Source organism: Hipposideros armiger, unplaced genomic scaffold, assembly GCF_001890085.2.
Source record: "Hipposideros armiger isolate ML-2016 unplaced genomic scaffold, ASM189008v1 scaffold_42, whole genome shotgun sequence".
Lineage (NCBI taxonomy): Eukaryota > Metazoa > Chordata > Mammalia > Chiroptera > Hipposideridae > Hipposideros > Hipposideros armiger.
Window position 1 is genome coordinate 2,951,663 of NW_017731392.1, and position 13,255 is coordinate 2,964,917.

Consider the following 13,255-nt stretch of genomic DNA (forward strand, 5'->3'; position numbering starts at 1 on the left):
TACACCCTCCCAACCTCTTGAAGGCCTGCCCCAAGAGAGGCCACAGGACCGCTCTCTTTGCAATGACAGAAAGGGGTCCAGTGTGCCTTGGGAAAGAGAACTCCAAACCGCTGGCCAGACCGCAGCACAGGGATGGTCACCGTTGGGCCAGCTGTGGCTATCGCAACCTGACCCGAGAGGCTGCCGGCCTCCCGCTGTGCAAGAGGAACCGGGAGCTGAAGGTAAGAGTGCAGTGGAGGACGAGCCCCATCCCCAGGGAGGCGGGGGAGAGGACTGCGCGCGCATGCGCATCGCCGCAACCGGCCGGAAGAGCCTGGCAGCAGAGGCACGGCTGTCGGCGCCAGACGCCGCGACGGCCGAAGGGAAAGCGCCGGCCCCGCGATGCGGCCCCTGGACAGCACCAGGGCCGCCGAGCTGCAGGAACCCGGGCTGCCGCTTACAGGCGACACGTCTCCGGGCGTGAGCGAGGAGCCGGCGGCTGCCGAGGAAGCAGGAGCACCCCGCCCGGGATGGTGCTGGTTGTGCCGTTCTTGGTCGTGCGGCTCACGCGTGGAGTCCGGTGGTAAGTGCCGGGTCCGGACCTGAGCGCGGGTCTCACCTTGGAGGGGCCGAGCAGGCGCCAGCACGGGGATCCCCGCAGCCACAGGCCAGGGATGCATTGCGGACCGCGCCCCCGATCCCCATCCTGCCCGGAGCTCGGGAAAACCTAGAGTTGTCACCTGGGGGACAGCAAAGCAGAAGTCTCCTGTCCCCCACCCTTCCGCCGGCGCGAAGACCCGAGAAAGTTTCTGATTGTGTTTGGAACCCCTTTTGGGGATTCTAAAACTGTTCCTATAATTAAAGTATTGGCTATGGAGTCAGATTGCAGTTCAGCGTTCCCGGCCCGAGGTCGGAAGTTGGGGGTCAGCGAGAAGGGCCATTGCTCAGTCGCCGAGGTTGGAAGGAAGCTAACCATGAAAGCTGATCTCGGTGGTAAACGGTGTTCCCCAAAGAGGAAGTTTAAAAGCATAGAGTCTAAAAAAAGGTTTGTCCCAGAGTCTTAGAATCTTGAGAAGGCAGAATTGAATGGGACCCCTGGTTCTTGACCTTTTTGGGTTAGGAGGCCTTTTTAGCAACTGATGCCAAAGAAGGCAGAGGCATAGTCTTACATACATGGTTAAGGGGTTCAGGGACTCGTCCCCAAAGCCAAGTACGTATGGAAAACTCTTGATCTTGTTCTACCTCTTCCTTTGACAAATGAGGAAAGTGAGGCCAGGAAGGTGAGGGCTTTGGGGTTTTTTGTTTTGTTTTGTTTTTCCAAAGATCTGGCATGTGTGTGGGTGAGACAGGGCACAGGTCCCAGCAGCATTAGCTTGCCAGAAACCCAGCCCAGGGCCCTTTCTACTAGCCACAAGCACATTTCTCCTTGAACTTGGAGCAGCTTCCTGGAAGCAGAGGGAAACAGGCAGATGTCCTTTCAAGACAAAGTTACACAGTCTGCACCACCTTTGGGTAACCTCCCCTAAATGTGACTCGGGATTTCTGTGCCTCTATACCCACTCCACTTTTCCTCCTCCCTATATGCACATTCCCCAATTTAGAGAGATAAACCCCAGGAAGATAACTCTTGCACCGTTTTTGTCCTAAATGCTAATAAAAATGATCAGATTTCTAACCATTTATACATAGGCTAGAGCCTCTATAGCAGGAGTTACCCCAATCTGGGTTGACCAGATGTGCAGCCTTTGAAAAGGTCAGCTTCTCACTTTATCAAGCTATGAATGTCATTCTGGTGGAATGCTGAGTCAGTCATTGCAAACTCTTAAAGGTTTCCCCTATTTGTGAACTGAAGAGGAATACTGTTCACTCAGCACATGGCAAAATGACAAACCTATATAAGGGATTGCCCTTGTGAATCTTATGGGGTCTTATACAACTTCAAAGAAAATTGCTAACAATAAGACTTAGTAATAGTTATTATAAGGTGACCAAATAACATTCCAAAAACAAGATTGCCATAGAAACACTTTAAACCACAGTACTGTTGTCATTGAACTTTGTGTCATTGTACTTAGCCTCTCGATCCAACTGGCTATCTCAACAAAGCTCATTTTCAAGTTCAGGTTGAAACTCACCCATTTTTCTTAAATTCTTGGATAACCTTCACAGACAGCATACAGCTATCCTAAGACACCTATTTATTTCCTTAAGGGACAGTGTGGATCTTAGACTGAAGCAAGGATGCGAAGTTGTTTTAGGTCTGTGCCTCACATCCTCCTGGAAGGAATGAGTTCTTTAGCAGTGGTTCTCAGACCAGTGGAGCTTTTTACAGTTAGAGAGATCCCATTTCAGTGTCTGGGGTAGGGCTTGCGAATTGAAGTTTAAAAAGTTACTTGTTGATTCCAGTTTAAAGTAGAGGTTAGAGAAACTGAGCAACTTTTCTGTTTTCTTCTAACTCAGGAAATTGCACTGTGGCCACTTACTTAATTTGAGTTGTTTATAGAGTTCCCAAATTATTAGATACGCTTATAGTGGGATATGAACCTGGAAACACATTACAAAAGCAAATGCCTCTGGATTGTTCTCCTCTTTTGCTCATCTCCTTTGACAGAGAGAATGGAAATTATTATTCAGTAAGAGACTCAGGTTTGTCTAAGTAGAACTCGTTCTCACCCTCATTAACAATTAATCAAGTTCAGGTAGGCTTTGTAACAACTGTCCTGTCCCAGTCAGGAAGCCTGGGCCTTAAATGTTTATAGATAAGAAAATGTTGAGTGTATGTATTTTAAAGAAAAGATAATCAGAGCCAGGTGTGTGAAATTAAGTTTTCAAAGAGTTAAGATATCCTGTTAAGTTAACATATTCCTGGAGAAAAACTAAGAAGTTTAGGTTGGAGAAGAGCCTTGAAATATAGACCAGGGAGATGTTTTCTGTCCTTGATCTTCCCATTCTGTTCTGAGGGTGTAGGTTCTGTGTATGGGTTTGGTTTCTTTAAAAAAAAACTATTTTATTTGGGCCTGAATTCTGAAATTTCAGAAGCTAAATTCTAAGGCTGACCACAGCCAAGTCATGTATTTAGTGGTGCTTAACTCTGAAGTCTTCTAAAGCTTCCTTCTCTTGGGCTTATGGGTATGTGCAGTTTGTTTCCACAGCATCTGACCACATAATTACAGAACAGCGGATTCTGGCACTTATAATATATAACCTGTAACATGACAACTGCTAGCTCCAAACCATTCTCTTCAGCTATGCACCTAGAAAAGGAGGTGGAGGCCTCTGACCAGAATGACATCCTTTTAGTACAAAGGTCAGGTTGTAGAATGCCACAGGAAACACTGTGCATCATCATCATATGTTGGTCCCAATTTGCAAAGTGTCATTTGTGGGCAAAAGTGTTTAGCTAACAGGAGGATGTTGAAATGAATTACCTGGTGTTTGCATTTATAAGGGAAGGACATTAAAAAAAGCACACACATTATTATGCAGTATGTTCTATAGCGGAATCACACCCTATAAATTCCTAGATGGGAATAATGCTGGTTTTCCTACAAATGGCATGTGCCCACACATCCTTCAGCTTTGCTGTGCTCTTAGCTGATGAGGGCCAGTAGTGTCATATATACATACATACATATATATATGTATATTCCCCCCCCCCCCAGTGTGTGGCCATTTAGGGAGTTCTCTGCTCATTCTGCTCCATTTTGCTCTCCCCTGAATGCCAGGGGATGCAACTGAAAAGTTCTAGGGGCCGGCCGAGTGGCTCAGTTGGTTAAGAGTTGGCTTGGGAGCATGAGCTCTGAGCAGCAGGGCCACTGGTTTGGTTCCCACATGGGCCAGTGACGCTGCGCCCTCTACAGCTAAGATGGTGAACAACAGCTTCACCTGGAGCTGGGCTGCCGTGAGTCGCTAGCGATGGTGTAGGCTGCAGTGGGCTGCCGTGAGCTACCGTGAGTGGCCAGCAGCCAGCATGAGCAGATGGCAGCCAGCAGGAGCTGCTGTGAGCAGCCGTCTAATGGCCAGCAACTGACTGCCTCAGCCGGGAAGAACGCAATGATAATACCAACATGGGCCAGTGAAGCGACGTCCCCCACAACTAGTCCAAAGAACCAAAGGACAACAACTTGTCTGTTCCCCTCCCCCGATTCCCCAACGCTGTCCCCACTCCCCCAATTCCCCAATAAAATCTTTAAAAAAAAAAAAGAAGAAAACAAGTTCTACTTCTGTCTCAGGCAACTAAGACAGAGGAAGTGGCTAAACAAAAGTTTAATGCTCATATAGACTATCATTAATAGATTGAATACTTGATGGTCTGGAGAAAGCAGAAGTTTCCTGATTCAGATCAAGCCAGGAAGTTGGTTATTAGATGGCAATTCTAATAAGAAATGTTTTTAAAAAGCACTTTGGGGTTAAGATAATCCAGCCCTTGCCCTCAAAGACTCTGATTGGTTATTTTGAACCACTAGTCAAACCTTTATTTAATTTTCCATAGTTTATGACATCCTCCATTTGGAGCATAAAGTCTTTGAGGGCAAGGTTAGGTTAGGGTTAGGGTTAGGGCAATCAGAGAGCCTTCCTAGATCATGTAGTTGCCAGTAGTGTTACACCCTGTGCCTTTCCATGAAGTCCTCTCATATTCTTTCTGCCTATTTTATTGATAATTTCTAGTTTAATTCATTTAAAATGTCAAATATTTATCATTTCAATATATTTTGTTTCTTACATTTAAAAGTAAAGAATAGAATGTTGAAACCTGAATCATTTCAATGAGAGCAACAACAAAGACTCAAAATGTTATAGCATCATCCAGATAGAACAGATTTTAAAATACACAATGAAACACTGAAAGTGGCAAACTGAAAACTAAAATACATATGAAGGTTATACATCTTTGAAAAGAAGCAGATATGCAGTCCTCAAGTATGAATTTCCATGTCTCATTAATGCATCTAAATTACTGCCACTTCCTGCTACAAATCTTAATGATCCTGAAAAAGCTGGTTTGAATCAGTTTCTACCATGTTACCTTGAATTTAAAATAACTAAAATTTGAGAGCTGGGAGTTATTTTATTTAACATTTTTTCTTCATTCATGGTCTAACATTTAATGAACAAATTTTTCACTGAGTTTTGTGGTCAAGGATATTGGCAGTGAAAAATATTTTTTCTACTAGATTAAAATATGAATAGCAAAGCAAGAATCTAGTAAGATCGCATGAAGGAGTCTTGACCTGTAGGAAATAATTTCCTGCGATTCTTCAATATTGTTATTCATACAAGCACAAAAGTCAGGAAGCAATTGACTAGCTTCTCTCTCACACTCTTTCATTCAGCAGATATTTCTTCAGGGTCTTCCATGTGCCAAGCATGAATAAGGCAGCTGCGGTCCTAGACCTGGAGAGTCTCACAGGCTATGGGGAAAGTCAGATAATTAAGTAGCCATAGAACACAGTTATAAACTGTTTTCCAGAAAAGAACACTTTCTTCATAAAGCCCAGCTCACTAGTGAGATGATATAAAATATCTTTTGGAAGCATTTTTCTCTAGCCATCTTGACAAGCATTTCTTAAAGATTTCTCTCACTGTCTTGGCAAGCATTTAACTTCTTTTTAACTTGTAGGTGAGGGGATGTTTCCTCAGTGAGCCAAAGGAAATCCATTTTATAGGGTGAAACTGCATTTTAAAAAATACAGGTTTAAATTGTTTGCTTTGTCTCTGGCTCTTCATTCTCAGTGGGGAAAATATTTCAGGTCCAAAGAATGGATATGCTTAGGAGGTAATATTGGTAGCCTGTCAGCCATTAACACTGTGCCATATTTCTCAGTTTCTAAGTGAAAATGATCAAATATACACTTGGAAGCAAGGACTAACCAGAATTTAATCTTTTTCAGAAGGCAAGAAGAAAGCTCCCTGTCCTGGACTTGGCTTGTTTTACACATTATTGGCTGCCTTCTTTTTCTCAGTGGGCTCTTTATGTGTTAAAAAAGTACAAGACATCCATGCTGTAGAAATCAGTGCATTCCGATGTGTGTTCCAAATGCTAATCGTTACCCCTTGCTTAATATACAGAAAGTAAGTATTTCTTAAGTACATGATATTAATCAATGTTTGTAAATCTTTTGACTTGCTCAAATTATTTACTCTGTAGTACCTGCTTTGTCTCATAGATTTTACCAGTCCCTACACCCTTTGACTCTGATTAAACAAAAGTCACAAGGCTCCACCCAAAGAAGATGCTCATAAGCACAAACCACATGCCCAACAGAGGGGGAGAAAGAGATTCAGTTATTCTCCACCCCTCATTTTGAGAACAAAGCTTTCCTTGTGTAATCCCCCCCCCCCCCTCCTGTACCACCCTCCTTCTTTGCTTTGGCATAACTAGTATTTGGGAAAAAAAAGAAACGAGGAAGTGGTAGTTTCTCCTAGTGTCAGAGGTTTCTTTATGTAGAACAGGTTGCTCTGTTACCAGAGCGGACAAGGCTAGAGTAATAATATTCAGGTCTTCCCCCTAGGGTGCTATGGGACAGGAGAAAGGTAATCTTGAGTAGGGCCTTTTAAACTTTCATATTCAGTGTCCTCATCTGTAAATTGGAGGGAATGATATTCTTTGTCCTCTACCTTGTGGTTGCAAGGATCAAATGAAATTTATTATAGATCAGAGCACTTTCTATAAAATGTTCAGTGTATGAAAACTATTCCCCATCCTTCCTGACCTCTCTCCACCCAGCCCTTCTTTTCCTTCCATATGGACTCTCCACCCACCCTCCCCAGGTTAAAATTATGTTTCCCCCACACCATTATAACCTCTACATGCCCCTGTGTACTTATACCAGTTGGGTTGCTGGTGACTGACTGGCACCTTCTGTCTTTGGGCAAAGATACTTAAACCCCAGATTAAAAGATTTAGTCGCTTGCCACCAGTGTCCTTGTATCTATAACATGGTGCTGATTCACTTAGAATAGTTGTACTCCGTTTCCTGAGGATTTGGTGAAAAAGGTGAAAATCTACTAAGATCAGTATTGTTGAAAATTCCTGTGAAAGTGTGGACAAGTCACCATATTTTAGGAAATGATATAAGACTTAAGGAATTTCCAAGGGTGACAACAGACTACTGATGCTAACACAGTGCTCGTCCTCATTTTGAAATAAAAGTATCGGTAGGGGAAGTACTAGAAGAATTTTCTTAAATCCTTGGTACTGATTTGTTTTGACCCGTTTTCTGTTTCACTATCATGGAAGACTCTGCTTCTCAAAGTATGGACCAAAGTCTCTAACCCCAGAGACCCAGGGTCCCCATGTCAAGCCTAGATGCTATGCTGTCCTAAACATGCCCGGCCCTGGCACAGATCTGTGAGCTGCACTTAGCCAGGAACTTACATAGTACTCTACTTAGGAAATATTTAATTGAAAAAACTTTGAGTAGCAGTTATTATATTTAGCTGAATGCTACAGGTTCCTTTTCAGTGTGTTTTAACTCTTCCTAATGAGAACAATGAAAAGTCTTGTATTCAATGGCTAAAACAAATTTTAGCATTGCTTCAGCTTTTATAGAAAAACTCATACAAGATTTGGAATGCATACTACTTAGGACCAAGTTTTCTTATATGGGGCAGCTAAATCTTGAAATTGTATTATTATAAAAACAACATATTTTCATATTTAGTAGAAAATTTGGAGAAAATAAATATAAAGAAGGAAAATTATCTATGACTAGAATAAGGTATAACTGCAATGAACATTTTAGTATATTTTCCTTTTTGTCTTTTTTGCAAGCATATATATATATATATATATATATATATATATATATATATGGAAAATAATATCTATATTTGCCCAATTAAAATTATACTATTTATGTAGTCCTCTTGTAGTTTTTGCTTATACTGTGAACATTTCAGTGTCATTAGCTATACTTAGAAAACATTTTTAAAAGGTATATAATAGTTTTAATTATATTTATTATATATTGTTATAAAATATAATTAATTTGCTGTTCCTTATTTTTTAATAGTTGGACCTTTAAAGTAATATTTAATTAGGGGCCGGCTGAGTGGCTCAGTTGGTTAAGAGCTCGCTCAAGAGTTTGAGCTCTGAGCAACAGCGGTTCGAGTCCAGCCCGAGCTGAGCAGCCGCTGAGCTGCCGACAGGTAGCAGGATGGCTCAGCTTAAAAAAAAAAAAAAAAAAAAAAAAAAAGATAAAGTAATATTTAATTAAAATTTGTAATTTAAAAACAAATACCAAGTTTGTTTTAATATGTATTCCTTCATTTGAATTTACAGAAGTGGGTTCATAGGCCCAAAGGATCAACGAATCTTCCTTTTTCTCAGAGGAGCCCTGGGTTCTACCGCCATGATCCTTTTATACTATGCTTTCCAGACAACATCCCTCGCTGATGCCACAGTTATCTCATTTAGCTGTCCAGTGTTTACGTCTATATTTGCTTGGATATTTCTCAAGGAAAAATATACCCTTTGGGATGCTCTCTTCACCACATTCACCATCACCGGAGTGGTCCTAATTGTGAGGCCGCCATTTTTGTTTGGTTCCAACACCACGGGGATGACTGAAAGCTATTCAGATCACCTGAAGGGCACATTCGCATCCATTGGACATGCTTTGTTTGCTGCCTTAACTATAGTTATCCTCAGAAAAATGGGGAAATCTGTGGACTACTTTTTGACCATTTGGTATTATGTGGTACTTGGCCTCATAGAATGTGTCATTGTCCTCTTTATATTAGGAGAATGGAGTCTGCCGCATTGTGGGTTGGATAGGCTCTTTCTCATACTAGTTGGGCTGTTTGGTTTGGGGGGTCAAGTGTTTCTCACCAAAGCCATTCGAATAGAAAAAGCAGGACTAGTGGCATTAATGAGGACCATGGATGTGGTTTTTACTTTCATCTTTCAGATTATTTTCCTTAAAGATGTACCAACGTGGTGGACAGTGGGTGGCGCACTCTGCGTAGTGGCCAGTACTACTGGGGCAGCGGTTCGTAAATTGTGCCTGGGTTCCAAATGAAGCATTATTGCTGAAATGTGTATTTTTTTCTTTCAAGTACACCATCACCCAGTTCAGAACACTACACATGCACACACCCAGATAATCTGCCTTTACTTCATTGATTATATTTAATAAATTTCATAACTAAAGTATACCATTTTTTAATATGGTATGTCTTCAGAGAAGCATAGCCAGTCAGTTTGGTCGAGCAATTATTATTATTATTATTATTATTATTTTTATTTTTGTTGTTGGGGTGACATTTGCAAGAGGACAGCTCATTAGTTGAAGAAACACTGCAAAAAATTTTATGACTGTAATATAAATATATGTAATTTTTTTAAGTACATTTTTCTTACTGATGAAATATAGGTGGGGAGGAAATTTTAGATGCTTTTCAAGTAGTGTAGAGTCTGAGAAAGTTACTGATAATAATGCTGCTATGATTAGTATTATGTTGAAAATTCATTTGAAACATAATTCTATTTAGGAGGCCAAAGCTGAAATTTGGAATAGGTGCCTACTTAATGGTGTTAGTAATACAAATGAATTAGCCTTATTTTCAAGGCTTTTATAAATGTAAATGATTATCATTCTTTGAACCCATATTTGTGCCTTTTCATTTTAATGCCTGAATTTTTATATGTAAACTTTTAAAAAAGTTTTTAAATCACCAAATTTGACTAATAGTTTCTCTTTCAGTGGCATTAGCAACTGTAACTTCTATAATTTTAATTGCCCTTTTTTTTTTTTGAAACTGCACTAAATTTTTGTAAACTTTTTAAGATTTCAGGCCTTTAAATCGCAAGACAGAAATCTTGGCATGGCCAATGTGCACATTTCCATCCTTAGTGTTTTCCCCTCACTAGAAATGTGATTTTCTATAAATTCCCTTTGAATTTATAGAGTGATGCCAAATAAAATTTTCTCAGGATTTTATTAGGTTGAATCATATGAAATTGCTGAAATTTTATCATTCTAACTTACAAAAACTATAGTTTCTTATGGTTCATCCTAATAGATACCTCCATTCCACTCTAAACCAAATACTTAGAGGACTTTGGAATATATATTTTTAAAACAACTTTAAAGTACAGTAATCCTATGAAACTTATTTTTATAGTCTTTCCTTTATGGAATTATATGTAATAATGCTTCATGTTATATGTTAAATGTAAAGACCTGTGAATTCCATGGTTGATTGACTTGTGGTTTCTGGAGTAGAAAAAATATCACTGTTAAAGTCTACTATATCAGTGTGATATTAAATGTCAGTGCTACACCATGATAATATCATGAATTCAAAAAACGACAAATTTTGTATCTGGAACTTCATCAGGCCAATACTCTATAGTTAAAGAGAGAATATTAGGAAAGCTCAGGAGGTTAATCAGGACGTGGGGAATCCATGCAAATGATTTTGTCGCAATGAATCCTTTATTGGTGAGTCTATAATGGTCTCCAACTCTTGCTTTTTCAGACCTAGCCTCAGTTATTATCGTAAGCCTGCAAATTTGAAAGATTATAGGCTCTTCCCCACCCTTTCATCACAATTCTTCCAAAGTAAGAAGGGACTTCCTTCTCAGGTTTATGTCTTAGTGAGAAAGGATCTTCTCCAAAAGTTCCAAAAGGGAATTTTTGACTTACTCATCTTCCCAAATGCTTCCCACCTGACAAATCCTAAAGGAAGTCTATTTAGGGGAGTCACACTACCATAAGTTTAACCTAATCCACAATATTGGGGCTTAGAATTGCAAAAGCATAATTTTGCAAGTATCTTAGATAATTATAGAATCAGCATTTTAGAGCTCAAGGGTTAGAAATCCTCTTATAGGAGCCACACTACATAGAGATGCTAGGGAGGGGACCTGCCCAGGATGGGTTTCCATGGCCTTCTCCCCTCCCTTAATTCCATGATGAAGTATGGAAAGTAACCACTGCTTGACTTACCTAAGGTAAATTAACTCTCAAGGAACTCTCTCTTCTTTACTTTGCACAATAGAAGAATCTATGAGACCTTGAAAGTTAAGTCCCCTTGGGCTTGTACACTAGAGACATGTTTTATTTCAACAGTATGGTTTAAATACTTGAATGTCACCATATATGACCAAGATTGGAGAAAATGTTTCTTCTCCCAACTTTTACAGGGTGTGATTCTTAAACACTTTTATAATGTCCAGAGTATATACAAGGATATGTATTGTAACAATTATAGGTGTGTATATTTTGCAAAGATTGTAGTTTATCTCAAAAAGGAAAATATTTTCATAAATTTTTATTTTATAAGTACTAATAAAATTAATATGAAAGAAAGCTGTATATTGGTTTTTTATGATTATAGCAAATGTGCTTTCTAATATAACATTTCCTTTTTCATCCACGTGCTTAAAAATTCATTTTATAAAGAAGATTGACCTCTAGCCATTCAGCTGTGATGTGATCTCAAGTCTATTTATCTGTCCCTCTGATACTATTATATCAAATCCAATATCTCTAAAATAAAGGCTTAAATCTTCTATTCCAGTGAGGCCTTCATTGTTCTAGTACCCCAAAGCTTGGAGCAGCTTTGAACTCTGTCTTTTTTGTTCCCTTAGCTAATTTGTTACTAAATCCTGGAGCGTCTATCTGCTGCTTCTTGTGTGGATTCATTCTTGGCCATTTCTACTGTTACAATCTTAGTCCAATATTTATCACCTCACAACTGAATTACCATAACCATATCTAATTGGGTTACCCATTTTTAGAATCTTCCTTCCACTCAGATCCTTGTCCTACTGCCATAGTAATCTTCCTAAATCCGGGTTTTATTGTTACTCCGGTTCTCATGAAACCACACATAATAATGCCTTATTACACACCACGTCACATCCAAATTATTCATCTGGCCCTATTCTCACTTTTCCAACCTGATTTCCCATGTCCCAACACAAATTTGATACTTGGTAAATCTTCCCACCAACTTCCACATTTGCCAAGAGATTCTTTCCCCCTTTCTCCTGCTTTCTTTGCCTTCTCATCTTTTCCCTCCAAAGCCACTTAGCCTCCAATGACTCAGCTTGAGCTTTTCTTTCTTCCACTATCTCCAGCTTCTCCCACCCACACTGGTCCACTTTGGAAGAATAGATAAAGCACTGGATCAGGAGTCTGAAGATCTGAGTGAGGTTTTATCACCGTCCAGCTTGGCAAGTCACTGAGTATCCCTGAGCCTGTTTTCCTCATTTGCTTCGTTTGTTGAATAGAGTAATATTACTTGCTCAACACATGTTACAAATGAGTGCCACAGAAAAGACAGTAAAGGAAGACAGAAACACTAGGTATTGAACTGTGGTTAATTCTGTAGAGTTGAGCATTCACTCTCTTCAAAATGATGCCTACCCCTGGGTCCTTCCTCCTGAGTAGTCTTACCAGGAACTGAAGGATCAGCCTTCTGGATTACAAACCTCATTGAGTTCCCTCCTGAAAGCACAGATTTCCACTGTAGGGCAGCTCTCGTTTCCTGGCTGATCCGCCCATGTAAGACTGCCAAGGGTCACAAACCTTTTTATCTTATGCATAGGTGTTGCCACCTTTCCAGTTCTGGCTTTAGCTCTGGTTCTCTGTATTACACTTGCCCCTGGCTAGGGGCATGAGCCTGATTCTCTGTGCATGTCTCATGCACTATTCTCAGCAAAGCTCTTCTAACCCACTAAACATAATTAGTCTCTTGAAGGTAATCTAGTGGGAAGAGAGCCAGATGTCCCGGATAACATGCTGGCCTCTGATCTAGGTGTATGATGTCACGGTCAGTAGTGGGCATTAGAATTATTCTAAGTTGAGCACATGAAACCTGGGCACTACCTCAAGCACACAGTTATACGGCCCCCTTGGTCATTACATCAAATCTAATACAGCTACCATAATCACTTAGAATTCTGCAAGATAACCTATCAGGAACTCTGTCATCCACAAAAAAAGACCCACCCAAGCTGTATCCTATTTGAACACTAGGTTTGGAGCTGGACTTGGAAAACCAGTTCACAGAAAGCTCATCCATCTCCTGGAAAATGGGTATGGAGCTTCACAGTGGGAGGGTAAGGAGCAGACATATCTGCTGTCAAGACAGGGCAGGAAGTTGTAGCATAGAAGTCCAGTCCACAGGAAAATGTTCCACCGGGTTCCCATGCCAGCTATATTTAATAAGCCAGATTTGCAACAATATAAAACAATGGTTTTTCTCTCTAATTTTTAAATAGTAATTTTTTCACAGGAATGTTATTTGTGTTAACATAAAA

General features: G+C 40.2%; 1 protein-coding gene across 1 annotated transcript; it reads left to right on the plus strand.

Moving 5' to 3' along the window:
• The first annotated feature begins 319 nt into the window (after positions 1-319).
• On the plus strand, positions 320-11,297 carry SLC35G1 (solute carrier family 35 member G1). The gene is made up of 3 exons (XM_019639084.1): positions 320-562; positions 5,871-6,051; positions 8,264-11,297. The coding sequence occupies exons 1-3, from the start codon at positions 382-384 to the stop codon at positions 9,000-9,002; spliced, it is 1,101 nt and encodes a 366-aa protein (XP_019494629.1). The 5' UTR covers positions 320-381; the 3' UTR covers positions 9,003-11,297.
• Positions 11,298-13,255: the final 1,958 nt, after the last annotated feature.